The 27090-nt window shown below is 43.5% G+C and overlaps 1 protein-coding gene across 1 annotated transcript in view; it reads right to left on the reverse strand.

Annotated features, from left to right (window-relative positions):
• The window catches only part of HMGA2 (high mobility group AT-hook 2), a 103344-nt gene that overhangs the window by 11358 nt on the left and 64896 nt on the right, over positions 1–27090 (reverse strand). The window contains exon 4 of the mRNA XM_066591570.1: positions 6264–6290. Within this exon, the coding sequence (XP_066447667.1) occupies positions 6264–6290 (27 nt within the window). The remainder of the gene's footprint in view (positions 1–6263; positions 6291–27090) is intronic.

The raw sequence follows: 27090 nt of genomic DNA on the forward strand, positions 1-27090 counted from the left end.
ACATAAAAGAACCTTTCAAAGTGGAAGCTCACAGTGACGTTTTTATGAGCGCCAGGCATGAGGGCCGCTGAACACTGAACAGCTCACACAGTTACTTCCACAACCACTTCACAAAGAAAATGAGCAAGGCATCGCAAAGAGCATTCTTTAGGCGGGGAAATTTTGAGGCTGAACGGATTAGGGAAATGTAGAAGTTCCAGTTTAGACTCTTTGTGTTTGGCTTTTTGCAGAACCTACACAGACACCAACTTTGCATCCAACATTTTGCTTACAAATGGGTGTTAAAAAAAAAAAAGAATTTACGGATACGATCAGTAATATTTTCAGATTGTATATTTTTTTAACATTAACATTACAGAATAGTGTGTGTAATACCTATCTCTATATATGAAAAAGGTACAGTCAGGGCACTTAAAACATACTTGGGCAGGTCAACATCTCATATCTTCATGGACTCTATTTTTGATTTACTGGCTCTGATTACCTATTTCTCATAACTTTTTCAGACAACTTGTTGCTTATATAATAGCCAATGTAAAAGGTAAAGTCCCCATGACTGACTCCTTGGGTGATGTGACATTTTCCTGGCAGGCTGCTTTTGTGGGGTGGTTTGCCATAGCCAATGTAATAACCTGTAAGGCTGGGTTCACACGGGGCGGATTTGCCGCGGAAATTCCGTCCGGAATTTGGCCGCGGCTAATCCGCCTGCGGCCGCTAGTCCTGGTGTTAGCCAGCCATGCGGACGAGATTTCTCAGAAATCTCGTCCACACGGGACGGCGAATCTGCCGTGGCAAAGCCGGCAGAAGCAGACGCTGTGGCGCGGATTCGTCGGCTGCAGCATGTTGATTTTTTTTTTTTTCCGCTGCGGCCGCGCTCTCCTCTATGGGAGCTCCGGCCGCAGCGGAAGAGCAAGAGGCCAGGCCGCTCCAAAACCTGCGGCTAAGTGCCGCGGGTTTTGAAGCAGCGCTTCTCCCGGCGGAAATCACGTTTTTTTTTTTGCTGCGGCCAGACCGCGAGATTTCTACCGGGAATCCAGCATGTGAGAACCCAGGCTAAAAGTTCATATCACTTTATTTACCTAAAATGATATTTTTGTGTTAAAAAACTGCTCTAAAGTGCTGGCTGCAAGGGTTTTTACTTCTTTCATATGACAATAGGCAGTGGACAGCAAATCAGAAGTCCATCTGGATGTCGAATAATTTAAAGATCGCATAGAATATTGTTAAGTAACAGTTGGAAATCTGCAACATGAGCCTGAAAAGCAGCAAATGAGAATTGCCAGGGTACATATTATGTCACCATCGACAACAGCAAATACTGCCTTAAAGTGTTGTGATGGGGCACCATATTTTCGAACTGAAGTAATGCATTAGAGAAAATACCTCAGTATGGCCTCCTGGGCAGAAATTCTGCGGCGGGATTTCCCGCAGAATTTCCGCCCATGCCAGCTGCCATAGGATTGCATTAGATAATAGATTATAATAAGGTGGTATGACGTTTCATAGCCAGGACACTATTCTACAATTACAGTTATATACACACACACCCCAATATCACACTTTAAAGAGGTCCAGTTATTCACATTTTGGATGGATTTTTGTAAAAAAAACTCAGAGGGAGTTGAAAGGTAAAAAAAAAAACTTTTAAGGTATGTTCATACAAAATCAGACATGCAATTTTCCATAAGGATTCCACCTCTAAAACAGTGTTAGAAATCTGTCGTTACTTCACCACAGATCTGCATGTGGATTTACTTTGTAAGCGCTTTTACTCACTAGTGTTTTTATTTCGCTGCAAATTCGGTGCGTTTTTTTCCCCCAAATGTCAATGCGACTTTCTAATGTTAAACGCAATGCACAAAAAACACAAAAACGCAAACTTGCGTTTAACATTAGAAAGTCCCATTGACATTTGGAAAACAAAACGCAATGAATTTAAGCCCTAAATGGGCAAAATCCATGTGCAGAATTTCCAATGTGTTTCTCTCGGCTTTACACAAAGAGGTGATGTCCCTACTTCACATGGATTCACACTGGAAATTCTGCACAGAGATTTTGCCATTGATAAGGCTAAATTTGCCTGCGGATCTGCAGCAAAATATGTAGCAGAAGTATGTGGCATAGCCGTTGATTTCTGCTGTGGTTTTAGAGGTGGAAAAATCCACATTAAATTCCATTGTGTGAACATCACTAAGAAAAGCCTCAAGACTCTGAAATCTGCATCAGGACAAATAATTACTAAAATTATTAAGTAACTAGAAAATACAAATTTACAAGTTCTGTAAATTACAAGGCTTTTTTATATAAAGTTACTTTTTAAAAAAATACAGTAATTACTAACATCTAAGGTTGGTAATGTTCCATTAAATTACGCCTATATGTTGCTTGCTGAACGGCTCAGAGAGAGTAAAGTCCCCAGGCACCATTGTTAGAAGAAAGGATAAGCTTCAAACTAAATTCTCACTGCCACATGGAAAAGACATCAATGGGGATATTCTGAAGGAAACAGGTGGAAAAGGAAAAGATTCCTGTGAATGCAGTTTAAGATTTACATTATCCTACATGAACTTCCATGTAGTCCCCATGTTTATATAATTTATCACTATTTCCTTACAGCACTCAGATTAGGAAGCGCACATGAGCTCATGTCCTTGTTGTTAAGTCTTAGCCTCAACTCCTCTCCTTTAAAGGGAAACGTATGAACACAAAAGAGAACTGTGGAGCCGACTGACAGAATAGCTGAAGATAACCTCTGACCCTTTCAATGGGAGACTGGTATCCTTTTAACAACAAATAGCAGTGACATCCAGTAGGGTAACTGAGAGTGCGTATAAACGAGACGATTTATCGTTTGAACGAGTGAACAAAGTCCAATTTAGCTTGTTCGCTCTCAGGCAACCTGTTTATACAGGTAGATACATCGGTGGCTCGTTCAAACGTTAAGTTGTTCAGTCATTCACATTCACTGTATAAGTGAATGAAAGGGACTGAACGATCGGTATCTAAACTGAATGATTAGTGAACAAGTCAACAATGATTTTTATGTCTACATAAAATGGACGATGAATGAAAAGTGAATGATCACAACTTGTTCAATCGTTGGCTGCGTTTACACTGAACGATATTGTTCCCATTTCACTTGTTTGAATGATTTTTTTGAATGATAATGGTTCTGTATAAAAGGGCCCCAAGAGGACAAAAAGAATTAACAGTTCTGATCCACCAGACCTCTGAAGTTGTCCCATGATATATGGCACCAACACATTATCAGCAGATCCTTTAAAAACGGGTTGTGAAAAGCTATAAAGCCATCTCCTATCCACAGGGACACCCACCGATCCCAAGAACTGTGGTCTCAAAGGTCCCTGCATGAATGAAGAGGAGGTCAAGCATGTGTTACACTGCTCCATTCATTTCAAGGTGGCTGCTGGAGATAAAAAAAGCACCTGTACTTGGCAATTTCTGACAAAGACATTGATTAAATATTCATGACCTATCTTAAAAATAGGTCATCAGTAGAGTTGAGCGAACGTACTCTTCCGAGCTTGATGCTCGTTCGAGTATTAGCATACTCAATGATGCTCGCTCGAGTAGCGAGCATCGCGCTGTGTTCGACCCTGCCCCAGTTTTGGTCCCTCCCCGCCGCTGACGTGTCAGATTGGACACCTCCCCACTGCGACGCTGCGCACGGCAACGGTAGTTTGTGGTGAGAGAGAGAACGAACACAGGAAAAAAAGAAAAAAAAAAAAGCCTTGGCAAACGGCGGGTCCCATACAAAAATGCATTCCTGTTGCATCCATATGCATTGCTTGTGTTTACTCCATATGTCACCCGTTGTTTTTCTCACTTGCAAAAAGTAAAGAGTAAAAAAAACAAAAATGTGGCTCAGCTTTTTTTCTAGCACTACTTAGCAATGATCATGAAAAATGAAGTGCACATGGATGTCCTTCATGCGGACTCCAGTCGGCCAATCAAGTACTCATTGACTTGGTCACCTGAGAAACTAAACCACAATAGGCCATGCTGCAATTTCTTTACCATCTGCATAATTTCCCCCCACTTCTGAATAGCCAAATTAACTGTAATGGGCCAGTGTGCTGGTCCAAATACAGATAGCACATGGATGTGAAAAATCACGCATGTGAATAAGACCTTAGGCATGGGCGAGCGTGATATGGGGCCGTGAACCGTGCCCCCATAACACGCTCCCCACCATGTGAATTCTTCACGGATGTCAAAACATGCCTGACATCACTTCGGGATGTAGAGATCCTCCGATGCGGATCGTGGAGTTTCTCCCATTGTTCTCAATAGGAGACCTTGCATTGCATAGCATGCATCGTGGTGCTATGTGTAGTGGCCCAGAACAATGGGGCCTCGAAGAAATGGAATGCGATATGTAGTCTGTGTTTTGTATATTGTCTGTGAATGTAGTATGATTCAGCAGATTGTGTATTGGTGTTTGCAGGAATGAAAGGGTTAATGTCTGCAAATGAGCTGTCTGTCTGGAAATGTATAGTTTTATGTTGGGAGTTTGTGGTCACCTGACCATGCTTAATATATGTGTTTGCAAGGTGTGCTGCAAGGGAGTAAGAGAGAAGAAAGTAGAGAAGAGTAGAGTTGAATGGAGTCTGTCTGGAGTGCTGCAGAGAAGGGCACGAGCACATCTGCCATGCCCTAGGAGAAACTCTGCCTTGCCTGACTGAGACCCAGAATGAAGGAGGCCAAGAGAATGGCCTAATGGTTGCTTGGGGACTACTACCCTCAGGAGTTCGCAGCCTAAAGAGAGAGGGAAAGGAATGAGAGGAGTTGCCAGCCAACACAGAGTGCAACGGGAATTGTAAGTGTGTACCGGTAGAGAGCTGAAGAGAAGGACGTGCGTTGCCAGGACCAGGACCCACAGATAACTGGGACTGTGGTTTCTCATGCCTACCCGTGAATCCTCCCTGTCACACCGCATACCAATTTGGTGCTTCAATTATCGCTGGATGTGAAGTGTTTGACTGTTTACCAAGTTTGTTCAGTAAACGAGCTTTGCCGTCAGTTCCTGGCTCTGCTCCTGGCTCTGCTCCTTAAAAGTTACCCCTGTAAGTGGACTGTTTTATTTGCAACATTGTCTGGATTCACCACAGCAGATGGAACAGGGGCGTCACGAGACAAAAGGAATTAAGGTAAACCAGTTGGGTTACATCCCCTATTTATTCGGCCCCTTGGACGTCTCCCTGCTTCCGGGTGGGAGACAATAGAGCCACGTGACAAGGCCCAAACTCTACCCTGCTGTCTCCTAGCCTGGGGCCCGCTCCTTGGATGCTGTAGCATGCAGGAAAACATTGCTCATGTGTATTACCCTATTCAAAAGAATGGGGTTTATATTTGTGTGTCGCTTACTCTATCTTTCTGCGATATGTGATTTTTTAACTCCCATGTATTCCTATGGAGGCTTCTTTTTATCGCGTTACAATGCTACAAACACGCAGTGCACTGCGATTTTAACATTACAAAGTTAAATTGACCTACACGATTTTATCGCGGGTGGCAGCGATGCGAAATTACTTTCCAAAATACGCTTACAAATCGCAGTGAATAAAGATAAGATTTTGCCGCGATTTTCTCGCAGAAAAATCACGATCGCCCGTGTGGATTTAGCCTTAGGCCTCTTTCATACGAGCGTTATTTTGACGCTAAGTAGGCGTGCCAAAAAATCATGACCCTTAGAACCAATAAGCGCATTATTTCTTTCCGCATCAAAAAATAGGTCTTGCCCTATCTTTGGACCGCACAACGCAGGAGGCTTCATAGACTCCTTTGGGAGTCTATGGGAGCCATCAGAAAAATGCAGGGGGAGGGAGTTTAGCAGTGGCTAGCGCTGTTAAACACTGACAGGTGCCTCTAGTGAGGCATGATTAAAACAGTAGTTCTGCCGACCAAAGGATTTCGGGGGTTGCGGAAATATTTCACTGCAGCCAGCCAGGTGAATGGACCGAAATACCGCAAATAGCCACGACTTGGTCGCGTTTATTCTTCGTTTATGCGATTCACTGTTCCAATGGTCGCGATTTTATAGTGTGGCTAAGATAGCGTCAAAATAACTGCTCTGTGTATAATTACCCTGCTGCTTTCTTTCAAGCTTCTCATCTAAACACCAAAATACCCCGTTAGATTAATCACTTGGATTTTTATGTGAAAAAGTTTGGGTTATAGGTACCACGACTATTCAGTTACTATATAAATATAGATTAAAAATATAGAAAATGGTGCTTTACCTGACCAGACTTTTTTTCCTGCTGTGGCTGCAAAGGAAAAAAAATTGAATTAATTTAATCCAGATAACAAATGTAACATTTACTACAGATTACTTATTCTCATCTACAGGTGCATTCACAATTCTGTAGTCTACCAAGATAAAAGGTTGAGAGACTTTGCAATACTTCCAGGAAAAATTATGCAAAAAAGTTACACGAGGATCAGTAAACTCAAAGCATCATACACAACATTACATGGAGTTAACCTGACACCTACCTAAACGCCGCAAAAAAACGGTTTGTGTGAGTGTGGCCTTAAAGTAACGGGTTACTGGGGACTAACAAGCCCATAAACAGCTCTGTCTGTCTGCAGAGTTTGCAGCTTTTAACTCTTAACTGGAAAAATCCATCCAAATTTCCACAGCATTCAACAGAATGATAAAATGGCGTGGTTTCCTACGCGGATTTCGGTGCCAAATCCATTGCAAAATTATGTTGTGTAAATGGGGCCAAAGGGTGGTATTCCTAACATATTTGTGGCAGTTTTTCATGCAGTATTTTCTGCCAAAGCAAAAGTGGATTCAAAAGATGTGGGAAATATGAAAAGGAAGAACTTTTACGTCTTCCTGCTGAATCCACTTCAGAATTTTGCTAATCACACAAAAAAAAGCTGCTAAGAAAACCAGTGCGTGAAACAACCCTTAGGCGGCCCTCACAAAACGCTGCATTTGAAACCATGGCGCTTTATAGCCATTTCGAGTGTTGCTTTTTCTAACGCATGTTACAGCATGCAATTTTAACGAATGCCATCATTGTGATAGGTGATGAGGAACACGCGAAAATAGAACATACAGCACTCAAAAATTGCAGCGTTAGAAACACCACATTCGAGCGTTGGTCAGAGAAGCCCCATTGAAATCAATGGAGGTGTTGTACCACGATTAGCAGGCTGTCTGAGAGCAGCCTTAGGAAAAGTTCACGTACTGCGGAAATCTGCATGAAAATCCACACCACTTCTGCAACAAATAAGGGAGATGGAACAATTCCTCTGCACCACCACCTACTGGAAGGCAGTATTCCCTTATGTGCATATTACCCAGAGGCGCATGAATGGCCTTATAAGTCTCCTCACTCACTTCTAGGTGTTCTCCCTAAGCATAAAAGATAGCGTTCCAGACCCATTGCAACAAATCAGCATGCTGCGAATCACAAAACTCAAGACATTCCTTTCGCTGTGAGCGAACGAGGTTTGTTAAAACCCTATTTACTTACATTGTATCGGACATTAAAGGAGATGTCCCGAGGCAGCAAGTGGGTCTATACACTTCTGTATGGCCATAATAATGCACTTTGTAATGTACATTGTGCATTAATTATGAGCCATACAGAAGTTATAAAAAGTTTTATACTTACCTGCTCCGTTGCTGGCGTCCTCGTCTCCATGGTGCCGACTAATTTTCGCCCTCCGATGGCCAAATTAGCCGCGCTTGCGCAGTCCGGGTCTTCTCCTCTTCTCTATGGGGCTCCGTGTAGCTCCGTGTAGCTCCGCCCCGTCACGTGCCGATTCCAGCCAATCAGGAGGCTGGAATCGGCAATGGACCGCACAGAAGCCCTGCGGTCCATGAAGACAGAGGATCCCGGCGGCCATCTTCAGCAGGTGAGTATGAAGACGCCGGACCGCCGGGATTCAGGTAAGCGCTGTGCGGGTGGTTTTTTTAACCCCTGCATCGGGGTTGTCTCGCGCCGAACGGGGGGGGGGGGGTTTAAAAAAAAAAAAACCCGTTTCGGCGCGGGACATCTCCTTTAATGCAGATGTTCCGCAGCAAAAAAACCCAAAACCTGTAAATAATCCATCCCACCAATTAAAACAAACACGTGTACAAAAGACACTTCCTGATTAAATATTTTTTGGAACAATAATACTAAAATCCTAAAAGCAATTTTCCCTTTGCCTCACCGTGATATTAATCACACCTGAAACTATGTGAAAACCACATCAAACACAGACAGGCATTCTTTTAGCCTGACTGATTCCTACTCCTCACTAAATCACCGTGCATCGCTTGGCTCGAGGTCTTGAACTCATGTGACTTTGCCACACTGGAACTCAATGAAAGAGCTGCCAGCTCTACCAAATGTTCCATGAATTACTTTCTGACACTTCAATGAGGGGAAAGACAAAGTCTGAAATCGGGCCAGCCCTGGCGTCCTGCCTAGTATGTGTCACAGTAATTCTAAAAGCTGCCCTTCTAAAAAATGAACTCCATACTTCTCAGACCACCATACAAACAGACCCTTGAAAGTTTCAGTGCTTCTCAGGGTTATAACCGTGTGCATGTTTTTCCAGCTTGTGGCACCCAGTGGCTCCAGACACTACATGGAGGGTTTTTCTTCATGTGTTTTTAGATTTATGAATGGTGCGTGCTCTTGAACTTCTCGCACATTCACACACTCAGTCAATGAACCTTAGTTTAACTGGAAAGAAAGACAGCCAAATATTTTATTTGTCTACAACATGTATGGCATACACTAAGTGTACAAATTCACTCGCCAATGAACACTCCCAGCTAAAAGCACTAGGAAATGATTTATTTTTGTAATTCTACATTTCTCCTGGAATCTTACAAGAGTACAAGGAGAACAAACATCCCAAATAAAGTGTCATTATAGCAGAAACGAATAGGACACATAAGTAGAGTTGAGCCTCATATTTCTTTGGCTGCAGAATTACTACTCCATACAACGGAGGTTGTTCAAAGCACTACTTGGCCTGCTGCACACGTGCAGATTTGCATTACGGATTACGAAATCCGGATTTCGCAAAAAAATCCAGCCCATAGCATGCTGTGGAAAAACACAATTTCCTGCCCATGAGCGGAAATAGACTGCGATTTTCCGCTCGCGGGAAAAAAAATAAATAAATAAAAAAAATCGCAGCATACTGCAATTTGCCACGGGATACGCACAAACGGCTTACATTGAAGTCAATGGAAGCTGTCTGTGCGATGGCCATTTCACAATCATTGCAGAATGGCCGCAGGAGCCACGTCATCACTATGGCAAAGGCGTTCCTTCTACTGCGCATGAGCCACCCGGCACATTAACAGCACAGGAGAAGATGCCGGACAGTTAAGCAGGCCTGGCACTGGGTTGAACTCTGCTGCAGGAATTCCCCATGCAGGGTCCGACCCGCCCATGTGCAGGAGGCCTAAGGGTTTCAATAGACGAACGTATGCGCAAATACGTGCAGAAGAGATGGCAATACGCAGGCTGCTATGCGCGTGTCAGCGCATAATACAGTAAATTTTGCTCTCGCCATGCCAGTTCACACTCGCGCGTGATAGCCATTGTATCCTATGGAAAAGGAGTATCTAAAGCCTAATAAGCATTGTTTGCAGTTTCACACCCGTCCCCCCTTTTTTGTAACCTGCCATAGACTTCTATGGCAACTTTCTGTGCAAAATGAAGAAAGATAGGGCAAGTCCTATCAATGGGTTCGCTTCATCACGTTTTGCGGACACCTTAGTCTATTTAACCCTATATTTGTAAACGCACTTTACATACACTGGCTTGAGGTGCAAGAATAAGATGCAAGAATCTAAGAGTAAGTTTATGCTGCAATAAATCTACTTTTTACAAAGTTATTCTCAGTTTGTGCGTCCAGCAACTCCTTCCCGAAAATGGCCAGAGTGGCAGGACAAGAAGCGTTCTGACAAATATGTGGTGCGGATACACAGCCGGTGAATCTGATGCGGGTCTGCACCAAGCTTGAGCACACCTAAAAATAGAAAACCCCTTTAAATTTATAGAAACACAGCAGATTGGAGCAGTTAAAGGGAACCTGCCACGTCCCCTCAACACCATAAACTAAGTTACAGTGCGGTTAGGGGAGCTAAGTAATGTATTCTACTTATACCTTCCCGTCCTGAGATCCAGCGGTGTCCCCCTCTGAAAATCATGCACCACACGAGATTCTGGCTATTCAGAGTCTCATGCGCGCTGTCTCCTATACAAGTCTATGGGAGAGCGCACGAACAGGGCTCTGAAAAGAGTCTGATTTTCCTACGCCACACAGTCTTCAGAGGGGAACACCACTGGATCTCGGGAGCGGGCGAGAATAAAAAAAAACAAAAAAACATAATCCGGCTTCCCTGTCACCTCCCCCGACTGCACTGTAGTTTATAGTGCTGAAGGGACATGGCAGGTTCCCATTACAAAATGAGCTTGCAGAAATGATAGTTCACATAAAACCACCATGACAGCTTTCTTTCCACATTAAGGCTGGCTGCACATGGCAGAGCCTGATTCCGCATGCAGGTTCCCGCAGCGGATTCCAGCTCTGACCACGGCCGATGACCCAGCGGTCCTGCTTTTGCTGTACTGCAGATGACCGCGGACGCTCGCTGGCGGTCATGTGCAGTACAGATTTTTTTGAAATGTTTGTTTTTCCCGCGCCAATGCTAAGCAATGACGCAGGGTAACTGCAGCCTATCCGCAATGTCAAAGGCGGATGGGCTGCGAGTCGGATGGCTTCCAATGACTTCAACTGAAGCCGTTTGTATGGAGTCCACAGCAAAATAGAGCATGCTGCGATTTTTCCTACACTCGCAGAAATTGCAATTTGTTTCCCGCAAGTGTGAAGCAAAAAGTGAGTTTACATATCTGTCAAAGCATGCCATTTGCGAGGAGCCTTCATGCGGACGCCCGCCGCGGCTTCTCCAGTGAAAGTCCGTTCGTGTGAAGCCGGACTAATAGTGAGACGGCTGTGAATGTTGGTTTATGGATGAAAGAAGCTCCCTCTCTCATGAATTATTTGGACTCCCAATCTTAACACAATAGCGCACGTTAGTACTTCTGGTTAAACTTTTCCCTACATTTTCCTCATGTTTAACAAGGTCTCTGCCATTATAACATGCTGACCTCTGAACATCTAGTAGATCATTTTTAAGATAAATGCTGGAAAAAGGTGAAATTAAACATATAATATACAACCAGTCTAACACTAGATTTTACTGTAGGCCCATTTACACGTAACGATTTCGCTCTAAATGTGTTCAAACGAACAAATTTAAGCGATCATTGCTCAGTGTGAATGCAAAAAAAAATTGCTTACTTGTTGTTCGTGGTTTGTTGGGCTGACTTTGCAGTCAGCTTAAAAACCTTGTTGGCTCACTGGCTTCTTGTCTCGTGTAAATGCTCCCTGCTTCTCATAGGAGGTGAAGCGTTGAGTGAGAGGCCTGCAATCCTGTGGTAAGTCTTTCGGTTTAAATGCTCTGCACAAGTGCTGACGACCTTAGCGGTGACATGAGCACTCATGCAGCCGTTTAAAAGACTGTCGGCCCGTGTATAAGGGCCTTATCTGTATCTCTTTATATTTTTAACTATTTGTAGCATGCTGAACACCTGAGAATATGAGTCACATTCATATTTACACCATCTAGTGGACAAAAGAAAAATTACTATAGTTTAAAATCAAAGTACCGGTATGATTATGCATTTTGTGCTAACCAAACAGTAATATTTAACATGTTTCTTTGTAGAAAATTGTAAAAGCACATCAAACTGATGTTACAACCTATAATATTTAGAAAGCATCCCATGACGTATTTAGATTCTCTTCCTTGAAGGCTGGGTTTCACACGGGCGACAAAATCGCGCGATTTTCGCAAGATGCGACAGTCCTACAAATCGTATGTATGTAAAGCCCATGCTTTCCAACGGGTTCTTACAGATTAGCGATGTTTTGTTGGCTGCTACATTGCGAGAATACAAAATAGTGGTATGCGCTATACAGCCGCGATTTGCTAGGTTTTGTACCCTTCGTTTCCCTATGAAGCCTTCCTATGTGTCGTGTTTTCGTGCGGTGCGATGCAACTTTTACAGTAGGAAGTCCTACTATTTCCCCTAGAATAACTATCTGCATTAAAAAAACAAACAAATACATTACCTAACAGGCGCTGTCTGTTCCGCCGCACTTCTCCTTGCAGGTCCCTGACACACTTGCTTGTAGTTTTCCCTCAGCGCTTCCTGGTCAGGGGTTCAAAAATCTTGCCTCCAGGATGCGCTGGCTCTGATTGGTTCTCAATCGCTGTGGCTTAGCCAATCACTGCAGCGCTTGATGAACCAATCACAGCCATCGCATTGAATGGCTATGCCATGTCCTGATCAGGGAATATGCAAGATGGTACACACAAGCATACATAAGTGCTCCCTAAACTGTTGCTATAAATACAATTGTCTAAAGTGTCTTTACGCATTACCATTATCACTGGAAATAGGGCTCAAACCGTGACAAACAGCCCTATAAACTATTATCCCTCCTCCACTAGATTTTACAGGAAACACTATGCATTCCAGGACGTAGAAGTCTAAGGGCATCTGCAAAACTCCAATTCATCCATCAGACTGCAAGACAGTGAATTTAGAATCATGGCTCTAGAGAACACATTTTCTTTTCTCCAGAGTCCAGTGAGGGTATGCTTTATAACACTCCGGCTGACGCGTGGCATTATGCATGGTAATCGAATGCTAAATTCACAATGTAATGGAAACACAGTGTAGTGGGCCAAAGTTAGTGGAGCCCCTCCAGAATATTCTAGTTCTGTCTCATGTCAATGTTTTGTCAGTGTCTTGTTTGTAGAGTGCATTTGATTTATGTGTATTGGATGTATGCAGGACTGAAAGAGTTAATGTCTGGGGTGTTCTGTCCTGTCTGGAAAATGTATCGTTTGTGGCCACGTGATGGTGTTATATATATGTGGTTGCTGAATGTAATGTAAAGGATTGGAAGTGGTAGTAGTTGGAGTTGGTGAGTGAGCCACACAGACACGAGAGAGGTTAGTCTGTGCATGGAGGAGGCTGAGCGACTTCCTGATGCTCAGCCTGGGCCTCATTCATCCCAGGAATCCTCTGTATTTCTACCGAGTTCTGGGAGAAAGAAAACAGTTTTATTGCGAGAAAAGGAGAAAGTGTGAGTGTTTGCAGGTGGAGAGAGAAAGTGAGTACCAGGAGTAAAGGAACCTGCAGATAACTTGGACTGTGGATTGTACAAGTACCTCGTGAGCTCCACCGAGATATCATACTTATAAGCTGTGATTTCTGCAACTGTTCTGCAAGTTATTGACTTTATTCAAACATTTAAGTAGATGGATAAGAGTGACTGTTCACGGTTTTGTTCCAAAATATACTCTTCTGGTGTTAGACTACTTTATTCATCTACAAGATCTATTCCTGAAGGAGGAACGGTGGCGTCACGAGTGACAATTGGATTACAGTTAACCCTCAGTTACTATCCCTGTGATCTCCCTCTAAGGGTAGCTCGGGACCCAACCACGTTACTGCTGGGGGAGGAGATGGTGGAGCCCTGTGACAAGGTCTTTCTCTACCCTGCTGTAGGCTGGTCACTAAAGGGTTAAATGGGGTATATTAGAACATTAAATATTTTCAAGCTGAAACAAAGCATATCATAGAAACAATGACTCAAATTACAAAATCACATTCTAACAAGACAATACCAGTGTCAACATGATGCCTATAAAAAAATTCATAAAACCAGCAGAAGGTACTATGTTCCAGGTCATCTGTGTCAAGTTTTAATTGCCATTCCCATGCAGGATTGATTGGGCAGCTCCTAACTGTGCAATTAGAGTGCTGAACTTGTCAGCATTGCCTAATTTAACCTGATATAACATTTGTTATATAAAAGGAAAGCCATCATTTCAGCTTCCTACCTAGAGGGTATACTGCACCTTACACCCGCCTACATTCCACAGGTAAAATGGTTTATTTTGGATAAGGCAAGTCTTAACTCATTAGGTTCCTAATAATTACTTCCTTCCAGTAGAGAAGAAAAATACTAGTATGTGCTTCACTCCGGCCAGGCTCACACAAGCGTATTCTGGCAGTGTGCAGTAACCTTCCCTGTTACTATGTATAACAGTATACACAGTATCTTGCAGTTCTCTCACTGAACACTAAGGGCTCACTCCCACGGGTGTATGAGGCCCGTGTAATACGTAGTGCTGAAAACCCATTAATTTCTATTGAGCCACTCACACCTGTGGTTTTTTTTTTTTACGTGTATGAAAAATTAATGCAGTGTGTCCTATTTTCTGCATAATATGTAGCAATGTAGTCCATGGGGATTTAACATATGGAGCACTTTACATGCGTATTTACTGTGTATTATACTGGTCACATACGCTTGTGTGAGCCCTAAATCTGATATTAGGATGACACTTGCTTTCTGTATAGAAAGATTTGCCAACTGAATAAATATAATATACACTCAAATGACCAAAAAAAAAAAAAATGCACCAAGGAATTGTTGGAATCGACTAAAACTTTCCGTGTGCGAATGCAATGATGATCTACGTAAGACATTACAATATTAGAGAGAAAGGATACATTTATTTGGGAAACTATATAGTTCAAAAGGAGGCTCTAGTACCCCGTTTAGGCCTTTAGCCTGGATTCATGAGATATGGTTGGGTATGGAGGCATACCGGACGCTTATGTTATCAAGTGGCACTTTGCGTACAGATGTTGCCATTGGACCTCTAGATCCTGCACACACAATAGGTTGCTGCAGCTGGCATACTAGCTGGTCCAATAAATGATTGATTGGCGATAAGTCTGCCAATCAGGCAGGTCAAGGAGGTGCGATAAACTGGTGGAGGCATTCTTGGGGAAATTAATGCCTTGTGTATTCTGCTGAAAAATGCTTGCTGGAAGCCCTGCCATGAGAGGATTTCCAGCACGTCAATGTCTCTCAACCACCATTAGGGGTGACCAATGCTGTTGAATGCCTGCTCCTCTGTTGCATGTAGCAACTAGTCGTGTTGCCAGGTCCCTGTTACTAGAGGAGCCAAATGTCTAAAGACAGGCAGTTGATTGCGAAGGCACTGGAAGGGAGGCCCCTAGTGGCAGGCACTGCAAAATTAATTTTCATGGAAAAAACAACTTTAATGCAAGTATATTACAAGATTCATTATATACTGTACACATATGCTATTAGATGAGCAGAAGTTTTGTGAAAAGTTAGTGTCCATTTATATGAAATAGACTTCTAAATTTGTACTAGGCCAGAATAGCAAAAATGATCCCATGAAGAATACAAACTGTCAACTTAGACATGGCACAGCATCAACGGGAAGACATCCTACTGATCTCCAACACTGTCAAACTTATTGACTGGTTACAACACTGTTTATTCCCTCGGACAGCAGTATTTTAGCCAGTATTTTGCAACTGTATTTAGAATCCAAATCCAAATCTGAAACCTACAGAGAAAAGAAGTATAATAGAATGATCTGCATCTCTTCCATACTCTGGATCCACTCCAAGTTTTGGCTTTCAAATACTGATGCAAAATACTGACCAAATACTGCCCTATGAATTGGACCAAAGTCTGTAACTTCCATTGCACCCAAGCACACAATGTCATAGCCATATATTTCACACACAGGTTTGCAAGGTAAAGGCCCATTTAGACACAACAATTATCGCTCAAGATGTCTTTTGAGCGATGATCGTTGTGTCATTTACAGCACAAGATGATCGCTCAAACGTTGAGTGATCACCTTGCGCTGCGAGCGGAGGATGCAGAAGACAAAAGGGGTGCTGTGCGGCTCATCAGACCTGTTAACCCTTTAAATGCCACTGTCATTTCTGACAGCGGCATTTAAAGGGGTTGTATCGTGAAAGCAAGTGGGGTTAAGCACTTCTGTATGGCCATATTAATGCGCTTTGTAATATACATCGTGCATTAAATATGAGCCATACAGAAGTTATTCACTTACCTTCCCTGCGCTGGCGTCCATGGCTCCGTCTAACTTCAGTGTCTAATCGCCCGATTAGACGCGCTTGCGCAGAAGGGTCTTCTGCCTTCGGGTCTGTCCGGCAGCAGCGGCGTTCTGGCTCCGCCCCCTTCTACGTGTCATCGCGTAGCTCCACCCCGTCACGTGTGCCGATTCCAGCTTCCTGATTGGCTGGAATCGGCACACGTGACGGGGCGGAGCTACGCGATGCCGTGTAGAAGGGGCGGAGCCAGAATGCCGCTGCTGCCGGACAGACCCGAAGGCAAAAGACCCTTCTGCGCAAGCGCGTCTAATCGGGCGATTAGACGCTGAAGTGAGACGGAGCCATGGACGCCAGCGCAGGGAAGGTAAGTGAATAACTTCTGTATGGCTCATATTTAATGCACGATGTATATTACAAAGTGCATTAATATGGCCATACAGAAGTGCTTAACCCCACTTGCTGCCGCGAGCCAACCCCTTTAAATCCCCCGAATGATGTTCAGGGGTCCCGTACGCTCCCCCCGCGATGAGATCACACAGAGCCAGGGAGTGTCATGGCAGCAGATGGCCTTCAAAGGCCCTAGGATTTGATAGACCGCCTCCCCGATAGCAGTGTTATGCAGTGCTATGGCATTACATCATACTGCAGGAGCGATCAAAGCATCGCAAGTTGTAGTCTCAGGGGACTAAAAAAAAAAAAAAATGAAAAAAAAAGTTTTACTATAAGAAAAAATGTAATAAGTTTAAAAAAAATAACCTTTTGCCATATTTATAATAAAACAATGTATACCATCACGCCTAAATCCTCAATATCCAGGAGATTTCAAGAGTCAGGGTTCAAGATTCTCTCTCGTTGGTACAGGGTGTCCTCCCACTTCCACACCATGATTCCTCCTGTATTTCCACTTTGCTGGAAATATGGGGGAGAATGAGGTACTCTGATGCTTATTTTTTGGGAGTGTCCTGTATTGGCCGGCTTCTTGTCAGAGGTCCAAATGTACAAATTTCCCATGGCCTAGATCTTCGTGGTTGTTTTTGCTGTACTTAAGTGACATTCCAATATCCACCTCGCCCACCCACTGGCGATTTGCGTTTCTCTGCATTTTGCGTTTTTTCTGCAGAGCAATTAGAATTGAATGTACTCTTGTCCACTGGCGTTTTGCGTTGCGTTGCGTTTTTTAACATAGGAACTGTCAGTTGCATATGTGTCCTTATTTTTCTCCTAATGCACCCATGAAAGTCAATGGAAATTAATGGAAAAGCCGCGAAAACGCGGCGAAAACGCGGCGTTTTTCACGCACGAAAATCGCAAACGCCAGTGGGTGGGCGCCCTTAAGTGGTCTGTGGTACGTCATCTGGTGAACGCAGCCGAAGCTTTGAGGCGAGTCAGGGCTACCTCGGCTCTCCTTCTGGTTTATTACGATACAGGAAATCGGAGATATAGAAGACCTTACGGCATCTCTTAAGGAACACAAGACAAATTTCTGAAAACATGGTTTTATTGGAGCGAATTCCAAAACTCCCCCAAATCTAGATCTTTACATTGTGCCTGATATGCACATATAAACTGCATGCACAGACCGGAGCCCGGGCACTGACGATTCTGTGCGGGGCTCGCAGAGCATGCCACGGTGTGCTTGCCGCGTGAGATCTCATGTGGACAAACCGCGGCCATCTGCCTAGGATTACGTTTGCTAACACAATCCAATGGCAGCTTTCAAGGGCGGAAATTCCGCAGGAAATCCTGCCGCAGAATTTCCGCTCGTCTGCAGGCAGCCTATCTCCAAGAAATGCAATAAAAAGCAAATCAAAAAGTCGTACGCATTCCAAAATGATACCAACACAAACTACAGGACGTCCCACAAAAAAATAAGCCCTCGCATAAATATGTAGAAGGAAATATAAAAAAAAACTATTGTGCCCAGAAGATGGCAACAGAAAATTGAAAAAAAATAAATAAATCTTTGAAAAAAATAGTACAGAAAAAAAAATTTAAATAATATACGTTTAGTATCGTACTAATCATACGACCCACAAAATAAAGTTACCATGTCATTTTTGTTGCAGTTTGTGCGCCGTAGGAACAAGACACATGGAAAGATGGCAGAATTCTTTTCCCATTTCTCTCCACTTAGAATTTTATTTTAAAGTACATTATATTGTACATTAAATAGCACCATTGAAAAATACAACTCATCCTGCGAAAAACAAGCCCTCATACAGCAATGATGGATAAATAAAGGAGTTACATTCTTTTAAAAGGGTGGAGGAAAAACAAAAATGGAGAAACAAAAAAAGCTTCAATCACTAAGGGGTTAAGGAAGGGGGGAGGCTCAGTTTTTAACAGCATTCAAGTAAAAAAAGACATCTCTATTCGTTTTATGGAGCCATTTACAAGAAAAAACCTTTGCCCCTTCATAATTTTTCTTCTTTTCTGTTCATACAGCTGTGTGAGAGCTGTTTTTTTTTTTTTTTTTTGCAAGATCACTTGTCATTTTAAATGGTACCATTTTGGGGTGCATACAACTTTTTGGTTGCTCGTTATTCTATTTTTGTCTTGGAGATGTGGCATTGCGTATTTCTTTTCTGACAGTGTTCATCAGGGATTAGTAATGTGTTATCTCTGATCCCGGGTGCTGCGGACAAGTGTAGGCTGTCAAAGGCCTCGGATACCAGCCTGTATATAACGGCTACAGGAACACATCAGCAAGGGGTTAATGAGGTTAACCCACCTGGGTCAAGTTTATCAAGGGAGAATACTACTGCTGTATATAAGGGATTTATTTAATATTGTATCTGTCAAAAGAACTGAGGTCTCACAGTGCATGGGATTTGGGAAATTAAGCAAAAAAAACCAAAAAAAACCTAGAGAACATCTTGAGAAATATGGAATTTGTTACAAGTGTTGTGCCTCAGCAGACTATTTTGCAGGAGACTGTAGATCTTTTATTAAGTGTTTTGAATGTGGTAGTGACAAATGTGTCAGCGCTTCACTCCGTTTCTTCTGCTTACAATCCAAGATCCTCTAAGAATACAATCAGAGAAAGCTGTTAGAATATATGCTATACTAGATCACCTCTGGCAAGTCCAGAATTTTTCGCATTGTTTAATACACAAAGAGATGTCTGTCTCACATTATGTTCTGGCTGCATGTGCAGGTTACATTACCACTTCATCATGTCATCTGTACAAGGTAACATCCAATTGTCCCATTGAACATTATTTGAATACGAACAATTAGCATACAATAAGGTTGCTATTTTCCACTTGTAAAGCTGCACACTATCCGTTCTCTATTGAGACATGATGTAGATTATATACCACCCCTTGAAGAGAATGCTAACATCATGCTTTCCCCTTATAGAGGTTGGTCAGTTGTAAACTATTGAGTGCCTATTCTCAGGATAGATCAATAGTTAATTGGAGCCGGTCGTCTCCAAGGATCTGTATGCAAACAGCTCTATTCCCACAGCAGTGGCCAGGCTTGGTATTGCAGGCCAAGCTCTCATTTATTTCAATGGGAACTTGGCCAGCAGTACCAACCCAGAATACTGTAGGGGGAATGAAGCGGTCGGATTCCTGCAGAAAACTTCTCAGTGCAGGAAGGCAAACAGCTGATCATCGGAGTCCCAGGTGGTGGACCCTTGCTAATCTACTACTGATGACATAACTAAAAGATAGGCACTACAAAGTTTACAATTGGACAACCACTCTAGTAGAGACAAGCTTACAGTTCATATACTACACAAGCTATGTAATGACCCCAAAGAAGCCTGTTTATGCTTAAAGACTACATCTTCGTTGGGTTATTGTGGAAGACATCTGTATTAGCCAAACATGTAGACCTTACAATGTGCATTCTTTCAGCATATTAAGCAATGAACGCACCTGATCAGTGTCAGAATCATCATGAACAAACCCATAGCTGTGACAGAATATCTGTGATAACATTTTCAAAAGTTCAAGGTTTCAAACTACCAAGGATGACGACAAGATGTGACCCTTTTAACATAAGAAAAAGTTTATAAAGATTATGGGGGAAATGAACTGAAGTCCGGCATTTGATAAACCCCCGACTTCTCTGTGTGCCTTCTGAGAAATTTATGCCCACCATAAATTTCTTGTATAATTTACACCATTTATAAATTATACATAAATCTGTTGGCCTACAGTGATTACAGCCCCTCAAACAAGCATCACCCACTTTTCAGTAAAAGTGACGGCCAGCACAGGAGGGAGAGATGTTGACTTTTGTAAACCAATATTCTGACATTCAGCCTTTTGTAAATGTCCCCCTAAGTATTACGAATAGTTTAAGGATACTTCAACCAACGTGTTGCTCCAATCTGTATCCAAAGATGCATTTTATCCAACAAAAGGGAAAACCACTATCCAGATTTACGTTCAGTGTTTCACATACAAAAGGATAAGTTCCCAGAAGCAGTTCTCTTATTAAACCACATCTAATAGTTGACAATTGTGATATGTTGTCTTAACGAAATATTCCTAAAGGCGGTATTATTGTATCTTGATGCCACCAGGAAGTGACAGGGGGGTGACGCCCCTTGTTGCCGATTGGCTGCCGAGATGCCTCCCCTGCAGGTTCTGCCAGGTCAGTGCTCACACTGCCCCCATGCTATTGGGGATGTGTTGCAGCGCTTCTGCAGTCACAGCAGCGTGGTGATTTTTCACACTCCCCCCTCCCACCTGCGCACTTCCAGTCTCAACAGCGTGTTCATGTCTGGCCCGCTGTCCACACTCACCTCCCCCCTGCTGTCGGCAATCAGTTGCTGCGTTGGGCGATCTGCATCAGCGCTCCTCCAGTCGTAGCAGCGTGGTGAGCTCCGCAACTTACACTCCCCCCTCCCCCCCCCCCCCTGCCGCCAAGCAGTTCCATAGTTTCTCTGGTGCTAGCAGCGTGGAAATCTTCACCCCGCTGAAGTGCTCTGCTCCTCCACTCCTCACACTCACGCAGACCACAATGTCAGCGCAACTGCATGGGGGAGGACAGCCTCGATACTGCAGGGTTAGGGTAAGTTTTCCTGTTAGGCTTTGATTGTTAGCTGTAAATGCTTGCGTGTTACAGCTGTTACATACAAGCATTTACTCCTAATAATTGAAGCCGAACAGGAAAACTTATACACCAGGCTACAATCCCTACCGACCCTGCTAGCAACAAAATTATGCCAATCGGGAGCTAGGGGTGTGGCAGGGGCGTTCCTCCATACCAGACCTGTCACACCCCTAGCTTCCGGTGGTGTCAAGATACAATACTACCCCTAAAGGCGACATACACCTTTGCACGTTTTTTTTTTTTTTTAAATCAATGTGTCTTTATAAAGGAAGACTTTGTAACTGGTTTTCATTAAAAAAGGTTTTCTAGTTTGATTTCTATACTTGTATTCTCTTTTTCCCAAGGCACTGCAGACTGGAGAACTGACAGATTTGCAAACTGTCAGTTTAGACTGCTTCTCAGACCCTCTTCTAGTCTGCCCTCTTTTCTATGAGAGATGACCACTCAAAGGGCTTTATGCTGTGTTAGGAAGAAATCAGCAATAGTTATTTGTACATTCATGTGAGTCTTCAACACAGGGAAGAGCAATCTATGGAAAGCTTATATAGAGGCGTGGCTAGGCTTTGACACCTTGGGCAATTAACACCTTTAAGTACATGGGAATAAAAATGCAAAGCAAAAAACAAATAAGTACATAATTTGCTTCTGCAAATAGTAAGATATTTCATGCACAAAGGTTTCCATAGCATAAGGAAACCAAAGAATAAAACCTCATCTTGAAATCACAATGTTAATGATTTGCTTATCAAGGATTTACACATCAAACACCAAAGTAGGCACTTCACAGAAGGTGTGATTAGAGCTGAAGGACTGCAAATCATTCATGCTTGGGGTATGTTCAACCGTAGTACACTTTGATGTTTACTCCAAAATTCACAGCATATTTTGCACCATGGATTTGCACAAAAATCAGTGTTAAAATCCATGCCATTTGGTGTGGATTTTGACACTGGTTTTGCCTCGAATCAGACGCAGATTTCAACCTTTTAATTGAAGTTTAGTATGCTATGTAAAAATCTGCACCAATTCCACTACATATGAATGCACCCCTAAGAGAAATATCTCACATATTTAACAAATCTATCAAGTACCAAAGATTGAGGAGTAAAATTAGCAACAACTAATAGCAGATATAACAGCTGATAGACTGAGTGCAAAACCTCCTTTTACTCATGTCGACTTGGATGCCTTTGGACCATGATCAGTTTCAACAAGGAAGACTCATGGTGGCTAAGCGAATATTAAATGATGGGCAGTGCTATTCACTTGTTGAGTGTGCAAGCCTTTCACATAATAATTGAATCTATGTACACAAAGTTTTGTCGACGGCCTTAAATTCTTTGCCATTAAAGAATCTGCAAAAATGCTAGGATCGCATTGTGGAACCAATTTTAATTGGTGCATTTAAGGGATTACAGTTTAACACTAAAATCATTTAAAGCCACTTGTACAACCATGTGAATGGAAGTTCAATCATTCGAATTCTTCCCACCTGGCTAGATTATGGGACCGTATGGTTGTCACTGCCCAGCAGATTCTGGATTTTTTTCATTTTGGCTTTGAACTCCACATGACTGACTCATGAAGTCTTTGTCACTTTTAGCTGAAGTAGCTGCCATAATTAACTCAAGCCCCTTTGTTTTTGTTTTCTCAGACTTCAGTGAACTGGACTCCAGCTATTCTTCTATTCCAAAAGTTTGGACTCGTTTGTAAGGTGGAAATAAAGGTTGCAAGGTAAGGAGTTGCAAAGACATTCAGCAAGCCTGTTGCAGATACTGTACTACTGCAACCTCACAACAGCATGAAAGTCCACTGCTACGTATTATAGTACTTGACATCTCCTGAGACTTTTTAAACCAATGGGCATTGTCTTTACACTTAATATTGGCTTTGGTTTGTGGTTATTGTTTTGTTCTTTTTCTTTTTGCATTAAAGCCTGCATGAAATTATTCATATGTTGGCATGAAATTATTCATATATTGAACTGTTTATTATTGCTGTAGGATATATTTTATAGTGATTATATAGCAGTACTGGTGGGGAATGTGCTGCCACAGCACTAGTTTTGTGTTTATTGATCCCTTCGATTTTGTTTTAGTCCTTCTAGTGGTGTCCATCCCTACAAATATATAATGTTTGCTTTGTTACTTCTATTTCTATCAAGTGACAGTTCAATGGATACTAACTTTTCAAATAACTTGTGCTTATATGATAGCTAATCAGATAACTAGTAAAAAGTACAAGGTATTAGTGTATCTTGACGCCACCAGGAAGTACTGGTGGAGCCAAGAGTGACAGGCTGGGTCATGCCCCCTGTACCTAATTGGCTGCTTTGATGGCTCCCCTGCAGGTTCTTGCAGCCTAGTATTCAGTTCCTGTTTTGCCATGCCACCGTGATGGGAGGTCCCCCGCTGCTGGTGCTGTAAGTGTCACAACCCCTTACCCGATGCTGTTGCTGGCGCTGTGCGTTCCTGTCACGGCACTATTTCACTTCTGTCCCAGATCCTGCCTCACAGCTCCCTTCGCTGCTGCTGTAAGTGTTCCCAGGCCTTGCCTGCTGCTGCTGCTGCTCTTAATGGCCTTCGGCGTTGCTGCAGCTCCGGGTGTGGCTGTGCTCTCCTTGTCTTCGGTGCCTCACAGCTCCCTCCGCTGCTGCAGTAAGTGTTCCAGGCCGTTCGCTGCTGCAGCCGCTCTCCATGTCGTTTGGCGCTGGTGCAGCTCCCGCGGTGCCAATGCTCTCCTTGTCTTTGGCGGCAGTAAATTTTTGCCCCCACTGCGGTCCTTTTTCAGTGCCCCTTCCACCATGCTGCCGCCGATCCCCGCTGTCCGTGTGCTTTTTCTCCATAGCGGTGGTGGCAGGAGATGGACGGAATGCCGGGGGTAGAAGGTGACACACAGGCGAAACAACGTACTGCTGCATCGTCTGTATGCATTTTGAGCGGCCCTGGACCGTTCGCTTTTTCTGCAGTTCAATTTACTTTTGTGACTGTTAATGCTTCCATGTTACAGGTGTAACATGCAAGTATGTACAACTAATAATGCAAGGCTAACAGGAACATAATCCGTACTGGTCCACGGCACACAAATAGCAATAGACACTGTGCTTCAAGGATCTTGGTGACATCAGCCTATTGGGAGCTAGAAGTGTGAGGGGCGTTTCTGTTGATTACTAGCAAACAATGAGTTGGCTTTATGGAAGAGTAGTAACTGCTGGTGCATGACTCTCACCGGTATTGTTGTATCTTGTCTCCACTGGAACTTAGGGGTGGAGACAAGGGTTTGGTTGTATCTCTGACAGGAAAGGGCTAGCTTACACCCCAAGCTGTGGATTGGATGATGGAGGTGTGTTCCAGGGCTGACTGTGTAAGTGTCCCCGAAGTGGTGCTCCAGTTTTCCAGTGGCGGGGCTGACCACCAGCTGCCGCCTCCTGTGACTCACCCCCGATGTCCTCTCCTGTCACTTACCCCAGCGCTCTATGTTCTAGCGTACTGGCTTCTTCACTGTAAGTCTCGCCGACGGGGGATGGTCCTGTTGTACCGCAGCGGGGTTTACACTGATCCTGTTCTCAGGATCGATGGAGCGACGCTGCTGAAGGGAGCGGCAAGCCAGGAGGGGAGACGGCAGAGTGGTGGAGTTAATGACAGCACGCAGCCGGCGGGGACACTCAGCACTGCAGTCAGAAGGGGAGAGAGCTGAGTGGTGGATTTCAAGACAGAAGGCCAGCAGGGACACTTAGCACTGCAGTCAGGAGGGGAGACCGGTGAGCTGCAGGGTGACTGACAGGAGGGTCAACAGGACATGCTGGAAGACAGTCCATCACAGTGACAAAGGGGCGTCCGGAGGGGACCTTGCCGTCCAGTGGAGAGAAAGTGCCACGGCTCAGGGAGCAGTGAGAGACGCAATAACAGCAGACATGGCGGCAGCAGCCTCACATCAGCCAATTGGCTGCTGTGGGCGTCACCTAACCCTCCTCTATAACTCATCATGTACAACCCAGGTCTCCACCCGTTCTTCATGCAGGAGACAAGATACAACAATACCACCCTCACCTCACAGGAGTAAGGAGCAGTTTGATGGTCACATCCTGTTGCACTTTTTTCTTGTTGTGCACCAAGGTTTTACTATCCTTAGCATAAGCAATGTCTTGGTTCTCTTACACAGCAGTACTGTAGCCAAACAACTCCTGTATTCCAGGTCAGAGAAGCTGTGACCTACTTCTGCGTCTGCACTAGGCTAAAGAAACAAATCCTCTGAGGTCTAGCAACAGGGTACTTCATACATCTGCATTTGAGAAACTCCAAGTCGTGAGACCCCCAGCCAAGGTGCTCTGAAAATAACTATTTGGTATATTTGGGATTATCTCCCACTTTTTCCCCCATGTCAAACTGATGTACATTTTAGTACTAGAATATACAGTGAGCACAAGCTGTCACATATGGTCGCCACCAGACATGTTAGTAATTAATAGGAGCACAATGCTGGTGTGACACATTCACCACCAATGTCAGGGAAAGTGACCAGATCTGTTCCTCAGATGGGAGTGAAAGGTGTGAAGATGGCAGAGCCATGGTTACTTAAAAGCTACGAAATGAAAGATTCCTTCTGTTTAATGTTTCCATTAGAATTACCATACAGAATACTCAAATTTATTTAGGGTGGGACCCAATACTATGAAGGACAGATAGATAAAACAGTTAAAAGGGTGGTCCGGTGACATTTTAAAACTCCTAGGTACTTACCCTAGTCATCCCCAGCAATCCAGTGGTACAGCCATGCAATTTTCTCAATCTCTGACATCGGAAGTCAGGTAGTTGCCATCTGCCCATGAGAGGCTGCAGTGTCACCGCCTGTCCTCCTGTGCGCCATGATGTCAGGAGATTGGAACGGTGACGTTGTTGCCTCCGATTGGCAGGCAGTGGTCACCTGACTACCACTGTCAGAAACTGGGAGAAGTACAATCAGTAACCAGCCAGTCAAAACAAATATAACTCTTATGGACAGGAACATCTCTTTGTCTCATTGGTGTTTGTTTTGATTACTGCCACTTTATTGCTTATTTCCCCAACAGTAAAGCACTTTGCTGCTACTACTGGTATGATTGCTACCAATACATTTGTCATTCTGAAAAATTACATTTTAGAATTTGCTTTCCATATGCATGTATCAATATTTTACCATTTCTTATGCAAACTCCATTTTGCCTAGAATGTAGAGAATCAGAAACAATAGCGTTCTTATATGTACGATTTTCTCCTTTTTATTGCAAGACACAAAACTCGTACTAAAATAGAAGCTATTACTTTAAATGTGCGACTTCTACATGTGATGCTGTGACACAGAAAGATTGTAGTATTCTCTTTTTTTTTTTTGTTATTTTGCAGAAAACCCCCTCATTATTTCCTATATCACACTTGTGTGTAAAGGTAGACTTGGGGTGCATTCACACGGGTGACCGTGAGTAGCGCCCGATATTCTGGGGCACGGCTCACATAACAGAGCACACAGACACCCCCTGCGTGTGCTGTGCGATATGGGAGACCGCACATCTGCATTTTCTATTCTCGTGCAAGACTCACCGAAAAATAGAACATGCTGCGATTTTTCCATTTTGCAGCATCGTTGCAAAAGAAAAATCACCCACGTTTAATACACCCATTGCACAAATGGGTTGTAAATTCATGCGAGTTTTGTGCATCTCAACGCTCAAAACTCACATGATTTTCTCGCCTGCATGAACGTACCCGCACTCAGGCCTTTGTATGGTATCAAATCTGTAGACTCTCTCAGTCTTGGGAAACGTGCTTTGAACTGGTCCATTGACTTGCTGGGTTGAAAGCATGGTCAACAATTTGGATGCAGACTGGGAAAAACCTTGCTGTAGGACAAGTAAGGAAAAGAAGGTGGGTAGGGAATCTGTTCCGTACTATGCAACTGCAGCTTTGTGATTCCTCCAGTAATGTTACACAGCTTTTTT

The sequence above is a fragment of the Eleutherodactylus coqui genome, chromosome 2, assembly GCF_035609145.1.
Source record: "Eleutherodactylus coqui strain aEleCoq1 chromosome 2, aEleCoq1.hap1, whole genome shotgun sequence".
Classification (NCBI taxonomy): domain Eukaryota; kingdom Metazoa; phylum Chordata; class Amphibia; order Anura; family Eleutherodactylidae; genus Eleutherodactylus; species Eleutherodactylus coqui.